Source organism: Elephantulus edwardii, unplaced genomic scaffold (genome assembly GCF_000299155.1).
Source record: "Elephantulus edwardii isolate Elephantulus edwardi_28Jun2011 unplaced genomic scaffold, EleEdw1.0 scaffold00134, whole genome shotgun sequence".
NCBI lineage: Eukaryota > Metazoa > Chordata > Mammalia > Macroscelidea > Macroscelididae > Elephantulus > Elephantulus edwardii.
In genome coordinates, this window is record NW_006399884.1 from 9,401,267 (window position 1) to 9,408,749 (window position 7,483).

At 45.5% G+C, this 7,483-nt stretch overlaps 1 protein-coding gene across 1 annotated transcript; it reads left to right on the forward strand.

Moving 5' to 3' along the window:
* The first annotated feature begins 1,173 nt into the window (after positions 1-1,173).
* On the forward strand, positions 1,174-6,894 carry MTIF3 (mitochondrial translational initiation factor 3). The gene is made up of 3 exons (XM_006894078.1): positions 1,174-1,624; positions 4,218-4,375; positions 6,676-6,894. The coding sequence occupies exons 1-3, from the start codon at positions 1,174-1,176 to the stop codon at positions 6,892-6,894; spliced, it is 828 nt and encodes a 275-aa protein (XP_006894140.1).
* Positions 6,895-7,483: the final 589 nt, after the last annotated feature.

Consider the following 7,483-nt stretch of genomic DNA (forward strand, 5'->3'; position numbering starts at 1 on the left):
TGAGGGGGGGACAAAAAGTATGACGTATATAAGACTATAATAAAATCAGTTCCCAGGATCCAAACATCTGCAACTTGAACTTGGCCTTTAGACTCACTGCCATCAAGTTTATTCCATCTCAAAACACTGTTGGGCAGAGTAGAACTTCCCTATAGGCTTCCCAGAACTGTCAGTCTTTATCTGATAGTCTTAGTAACAGACTGTAGCATCTTCCTCCTAATGGTATGGCTGCAGTGTTGAACCACCAGCCTTTTGGTCAGCATCTGAATTTTCTAACCTTTGTACCACCAGGCTCATTGCTTGAGCTTCAGTGTCACATATATTTGCCCCCATTTTGAAATAACAGAACCAAACCGCTACACACGACAAATCCTTCTTCACTGTCACCTTCACTTGCTGCAGGTGCAGCTATTAAATCACCAAAAGGCTTTGAACCTTTCCTTGCACTAAGCTTACCCACAGCCACCAAGCCGATTCCAGCTCCTAGCGTCAAGGGTTATGTGTCTGTAAATCTTAAGGGAAAGGGACTGCTCATCTTTCTCCTGTAGACAGCTGGTGGATCCGAACCTCTGACCTTTTGGTTCATAGACCAACACATAACCGACAACACCACCAGGACTCTCATCTATAGCTTGTGGTGGCTCAAATCCATCAACTGCTCAGCAGAAGATGGGTGGTCGCCTCTTGTTGAGATTTACAGCCTTAGGAACCCCATGGAGGGTCGTGTGAGTCGGAACGGACTTAAGGGAAGCAAGTTTAAGGAAAAGTGAGGCTAAATAAGAAATCTTGCGGGGAGGGGGAGAGTGGAAATTGTATGCAACTGCCTCAGCTCACCTACAGGTTTGACTTAAAGACCAGTTCGGAATGGGTCTTGTTTTTGAGTCAGGTACTGCCTGTAGTCATGTGAGATAGTACTTGAGGGAGGAAAATTGGCAGGCCAAAACACCATGCAGGTGTCACCAATTTGCCCAAATAGTCCCTTGAAATGGGGACAGTCCCACCATGGCTTCAGCTGGCTTGGAGTAAGTGTCCATTTTCTACTCAGGATCACGGAGTATCAGGACCACAGCCCTTCCCCTTTACTGGTTACATTACCTGCGGCCACCTACACACAGGGGGAGGCAGTGGGAGTAAACAATCGCATTGCAATGGGCTTCCCTCTCTGCTTCTAGCATGGCTGCTGGATTTCTGAAGACGCTAACACTCCAAGCCTTAAAGCCCAACAGCATCTGCCTTGCAAGATGTTTGGGAAGATGCCTCCTGCAGCAGACGGTAGCAGCACAGCCGGCTGCCCAGAGACTGCCCAGCCTAATTTGTGCAGAAGCCTTCTGTACCGCTGACAGAGCCCAGGATGCGCCAAAGAAGAAAACGAAGACCGACACAGCTTTCACCAATGTCGGGAGGAAAATCAGCCACCGGATCATTCATGTTATTGATGAGAAGGGCAATGACTTGGGGAACATGCACCGAGCCAATGTGATTAAGCTCATGGACCAGCGGGACCTGAGGCTGGTTCAGAGGGATGCGAGTGCGGAGCCTCCCAAGTACCAGCTCATGACTGGGCTGCAGATCCACGAGGAGCGGATGCAGCTCCGAGAGAGGGACAAGGCCAGCCCCAAGACAGGTGGGCATCTGCTGGTCATCCCTGGAGGTCTTTTTAAAATAGGAGTTTGGGGGAACTTTTACAGAGCAAATTGATCCATTCAAACATGTTTTGTTTCCTATTAGTTGCAATTTCCTCAGCGTAATGACATTTCCTGCTACTCCCCAAATTCCTAAGGTCTGGGAACCAGCAGTCTAAATTCTGGCTTTGACAAGGGTTCCCTGGACTAGGAGGAGTGAGAAACTGGGGAATTGGCATAATCTGTGCTTTCACCCCACTCCCAGTCTTCCTCCCACTCTATCTCACTTCGTTCTGTTCCTCCTTTTTTCTGTCATTGCCTGATACCGTGTCCACCATTCTTTCCCTTGAATTTATGTACAATGAGGGATAAACAAGCTGTGAACGCAGCTACAGTCAAAATGATTGGCACCTTCTCCTTTGTTTCCCCACTCCTGGAGGACAGAGGGGCCGACCATCCACTGCGGCCAGTGATTCTTACTCGTAATGACCCTGCAGAGCAGAGCACAAGGGCCCATGCAGACTGCCACATCGTTCTCTGGTGGGATGGCTGGTGGGTTTGAACTGGTGGTCTTGTGCTTAGCAGCCCCAGGTCCTTAACCACCACACCACCAAAACCACTGCCATAGAGCCAGTTCTAACTTACAGCAACCCCTGTGCAGAGCAGAACTGCCCCGTAGGGCTGCCTAAGTGTCATCTCTCTGGGAGCAGATTGCCAGGTCTCCCTCCCATGGAGTCACTGGATGGGTTCACGCTGTCAACCTTCAGTCAGCAGCCTAATGCTTAACCACAGAGCCATGAGGACTCCTTGGCGTAGCTGAAAAAAAAATCGCCTCAAACTCAGAGCCATTATGTTGGTTTTGACTCCTCGTGGGCCTCCCTCCAGCAGGTTTACTGGAGGCTATAAATGCTAACAGGAGGAGCCTGTCCATCTCTTTCCTGAGCAGCTGCTGGTGGATTTGAACTGCTGGAGACTTGAAGACTTCTGGGTCTGCAATGTAGCTTGCAACTGAACTATGCCAGCAGAGCTCCGGAATGCCAAAGACTTAGAGACTTATCCTACTGTGGATCAGTCATTTAATCACCCTCCTTCTCCACTCCTCTAAAGTGAGGAAGTTTGGTTCACTTTATATATGTATATATAAACCAACCCACCACCATTGATTTGAGTGACTCACAGACCCAAGACCTCTTTATGGGAGGAAACTGCTTATGTTTGTCCTGCAGAGCAGCTAATAAATTCAAAGATGGTTGGTGTTTACAGCTACTAGTAAATACAGAGAGCTCTGGTGAGGCAGCATTTGCCAAGGGATAAAGCTCAAAAGGCAGGAGGGGTAGATAAAAGGATGAATGGAAATGAGTATCATACGGATGAGAGAGTGGCTATGAGACTCACAAGGGAGTTCTGGTGGCCCAGCAGGTAAGTTGTGCCGCCAGCATGAAGGCAAGCAGTTCGAATTCACTACCTGCTCCAAGGAAGGACAATGGGTAATCCCCTATCTACTTAATAGTTTCCAAAAACCCACTGCTGGGTCAACTCTTAAGTGGGTTCCAACTCAAGAGCACCTAAAGTCAATGACCACACAATGTTGAGGGGCCCTGGTGGTGCAGTGGTTAAGCCATGGGCTGCGAACTGAAGGGTTGATGATCACATAGTGTCATGTTTGTTTTAAATTACATCCTTTTTTCCACATTTAGTCCATCTGAGATTTTTGTAAGGGTTGAGATTCCCCATATGAGAACTCTTCATTTGTCCCAACCTCAGTGTGTAATTTGTTTCCTGTGGGATCATTTCCTAATGAGATTTCTGCAGGCCGTGCAGATAGTCACGGGATTCAGGTGCTCATGTGGGTGACATGACCAGGTGACCTTATAGTAGCTAGAACAAAAAGGGCTGGGCTAGAATGGTGATCCCAAGATGCTGACCCATGTTGGAAAGTTCACTTTATCACAAAGGTAAAGGAGTTCCTTCTAAAGCATCGTTGTTTTTACGTCAAACAGCAGTAAATGAAATGATTTCCAATTTTGACATTTTGGCAGGTAAGAAAAGTACCCTTTTTTATTGGCTTTATTTTAAAGAGAGTTTGCTGGTTTGTGATACTGAAAGTCAGATGTGAGGTCAGGCAGGCCACTGTCACCAACTCAGAGTTCATGGTCAAGTCATGAGCCTAGTGGCGCAGTACTTAAGTGCTCAGCTGCAAATGGCAAGGTCAGTGCTTTGAACCCACCAGCCACTCCTCTGGCAGTCTGCTCCTGCATGGGACCGTTCTGCTCTGCCCCATTGTCACTGTGTTGAAATCAACAGCAGTGGGTTTATGTGAAGGAGCCCTGGTGGCATAATGGTTAAGCACTTGGTTGCTAACTAGAAAGTTGGTAGTTCAAACACACCAGCTGCTTCTTGGGAGAAAGTTTTAGAAGTCTGCTTCTATAGAGACATGTCCTTGGAAACCCCCCGGGGCAGTTCTCTGCCTTGTAGAATCCAGAATCCACGAGAGTCAGCATCGACTTGACATTAAGCTTGATTTTTTTAGTAAGGTTTAGGCTTCAGACATAGGTTGGCAGAGTCCCAGCACCAAGTCTCACTGTTTTAAACTAGGACCGACTCTGATAAAGGAACTAACTTTTTCTTCAAATATTGGACAACATGATTTGGCCACGAAGAGTAAACAGATTCAGCAGTGGGTTGAGAAGAAATACCATGTCCAGATCACTGTAAAGAAAGGGAAGAATGTAGAAGAGTCGGAGAACAGTATGGTAAGTGAAAGCAGACGTAAGTAACTGCTCACTCGAAGGGTCTCCTGATTGGCAAATAGAATTAGACATTCTGTGAGAAGTTGAAAGGCAAAGAACAGTGACTGGTAATTCTGCTACCCAAGGATATTAGCTTTCCAAATAATTTTTAAGAATGCAGGTACAGTCGACATACGACTTTGTTCCATTGTTAACAGATACACTTCAGTGACAATCTTCCACTTTCTGAATTAAAGACTTTATACTGTTGGTTTACAGATTATAGCATGTTTACAAAGTAGGAAAACTAGAAACTATCAATTTCTATTTTGCTTCCTTTTCCTAGAAGTCTGTGGCAGTCCTCTAGAAATGTCTATCAGTTTACAATCCAGGATAAGTTTGCTTTTCATCAGTCATTGTGGTGGAGTCACAGCTGACCTTCTAGCAGGTTTTCGGAGGCTGTTAATCTCATGGGAGGAGATTTAATCACATCTTCCTCCCTTGAAGCAAATGGTGAATTTAAACACCTCTGGATTGTCAGTGCTAGGCCACCAGAGCTTCCTACTCTTTGCTTTTAAAGTTGAAAAAAACCCCATGTATTTAATGATAGAACATGGGAACTGTAATGATTCCCAAGGAGCTGATAAACTAGTTATAAAAGGATTAAGGATGGAATACAAAACCCCTTTATCTATTAAAAAACCCATTGATCCTATCATAGACTGATTTAAGGGGTCAATGTCCCTAGAGTGTGGCCTATAGTACCTTTTATCTCCTGAGAGATAAAGAGGAAAGCAAGCAGAGAGGGGACCTCAGCACACTAAGTAATTGGGAATAGAGTGTGTCCTTTTAGACCTGAGCCCCTGTGCTGGGAAGCTCAACACCAGGAAAGGCCAGGGCATGTGGAGAGCCCCAAAGACACAAGGCCTATAGATGACTAAGGAAAACAAGGACCTTCCTTGAGACCTAACCCAGAGAGGGTTGTACCCTAAACTTACTCTTCTAGCTGCCTAAAGTGTGAGAACAAATTTGTTTGTAAAAACCATGTTTGTGTTGCCTGTTAGTAAGCACCAGAAAAATTAAGAAACCACTTGGTATTAGTCCAAAAGTTGGCTTTTTAAAGTTTTTTTTTTATAGTTAGCCCCCTCTGGTTTCCAGCTACCTTAACTGCAGGCACCTGGTCTTGCAAATCATCAGCAGCTGCGGGACTAAGACAAGACAATGCTTTTCCACACTGAGTGGCAAGACCTTGGTGATGGTGGTGGAGAGACTAGCATTGCTGAGAAACTGGTAATGTGTGACTTGAGGCTTCTTGCATTTATGCTTTCCATAGTTAAAGGTTTTGTTGTTCTTGCTGGATGCTTGAAGAAGTTAACTTGTTTCTGCTCTGAGGCAAATATTACTGGGTGATTTGATTGCTGAACTGAAACCAAAGCCTGGACTAATTGAGGAATTGTGCCTTGGAACTGCTGGCTAAACCCAGGACTTGTATTAGTCTTTGCCCTCCCCCACTCTTCAACTTAGTTCCCTAATAAACCTCATGCTTAGAACCAGAACTGTGAGGCAACGATGAATAAATGAACCTCTTGCTGTTGATGTGGCTCTAGAGGCAACACGGGCTGAACTATAGGCTCTTACCTGCTTTTTGCTCTGGGGCAGTGAGAAGTTGTGCTCATTTTAACTCCCTCTGGCCCTTTAAGAGAGAGACTCATAGCTTTGTGACCCCATGTGCCATTTCCTCTTCTTTAGACACCAACTAAAAAGTCAACATTAGGCCAAACAAAAGAAAAACCCAAAAACTCAAGAGACCTGAGTTACAAAGATGAAAAGAATGTCCCATTGTTCCTCTGCAGAGGGTCTGGAGGAGTCAAACTGCCAGCCTTTGGGTTAGCAGCCCAACATGTAACCCGTCACAATCATACATCAGAATGCTTTAGCATGAGGGCCGATGGTTTTCAAACCTGGTGCCAGGTTGGTGTTACCCAGGCCCAGTGCAGGTATCTGTTATTTTTTTAAAAGTGTAAGCCAGACTACCTTATAGGGCTGGGGACCATTGTCCTTGGCTAAGTTTTAGGATAAGGAAATACTTGTAGTTTGGGCCCTCTCAGGTGATGTGTCAGAATGTGGAGTGCATGTGTTTAGTTACATGGGATTTGTGTGACCACTGGGCTATGGTGTAGGGTTTAATCAAACACACAGGTGTGAACGGATTAGCTAATCACTTAAGTGATTCGGGAATGTAGGTTTGAGCCCACGTGCATCAGTGTTAGGAAGTGTGAAAGAGAATGACTTGTATGACCCTTCTGGTGCATGTCCTTTCCTAGGAGGCGGTATTTAACCAGATAGTCCAGATGATGCCTGGGATCGCCACCTTCTTATCCAAGCCCCAGGCCGTGAAAGGAGGAAGGGCCATGATGGCTGTTCTTCGCCATCTCAGCAAAAAGGAAGAGAAGGAGTACAGAAAACACCAGGAGGCCCAGAAGGGTGACGGGCTGAGCAAAGACGGAGGACACGACAGACCACCAGACACTGTGCATCAATGATTCCAATAAAGAGAAATGTACTGAGAAAGAAAACAAGAGCTCGCTGGTCTTTCTGTCCATGAGGCAGTCTGCTCACTAGCTGACGGCAAGGATTGCGACTGTTGAGAGCACCTCCCTTTCCACACAGTTCAGTGGCTCTCCCTGCTGAGGCAAAAGGGTGGCTGTGTTCCCTTTTCTTCTTGGGGGGGATATATCCACTCAGACGAGAGGCCAAACTCCTTTTTTCCCATGCTGGGTTTACCTTGGGAGTGAAGAAGATCACAGTACACAATTAGAGTTCAAAATTAAGTTACCTGAACTAACTCTACAGGGCATGTATGCTCCACAGGTAAGTGCCTTTGCTAGAAACGGAAGTTCTATAAATTCTGGCCCCTTGTTAAATGTGTCACTTCTTAGTCTGCATATCCTCTTTTTCATTTTTTGGGAGAAATTTTGTGATGTGCTTTAGGAGTTAGTTTTTAGAAGGTCCCAATCATCTACTTTCTTCTCTGCTGAATCTGCATATTTATTTATATTTGATAATCTATTTATGTTTACATATTAAAACTTCTAAGTTTGCCCCAGTTGTATACCCATGTGTATTTCAGCA

What these genes read in the sequence shown, in the direction of transcription:
- MTIF3 (XM_006894078.1), top strand. Translation starts at nt 1,174, where the DNA reads ATGGCTGCTGGATTTCTGAAGACGCTAACACTCCAAGCCTTAAAGCCC. An exon ending in CAAGGCCAGCCCCAAGACAG is followed by an intron (nt 1,625 to 4,217) that starts GTGGGCATCTGC and finishes GTTTTAAACTAG; the next exon opens with GACCGACTCTGATAAAGGAA. An exon ending in AAGAGTCGGAGAACAGTATG is followed by an intron (nt 4,376 to 6,675) that starts GTAAGTGAAAGC and finishes GTCCTTTCCTAG; the next exon opens with GAGGCGGTATTTAACCAGAT.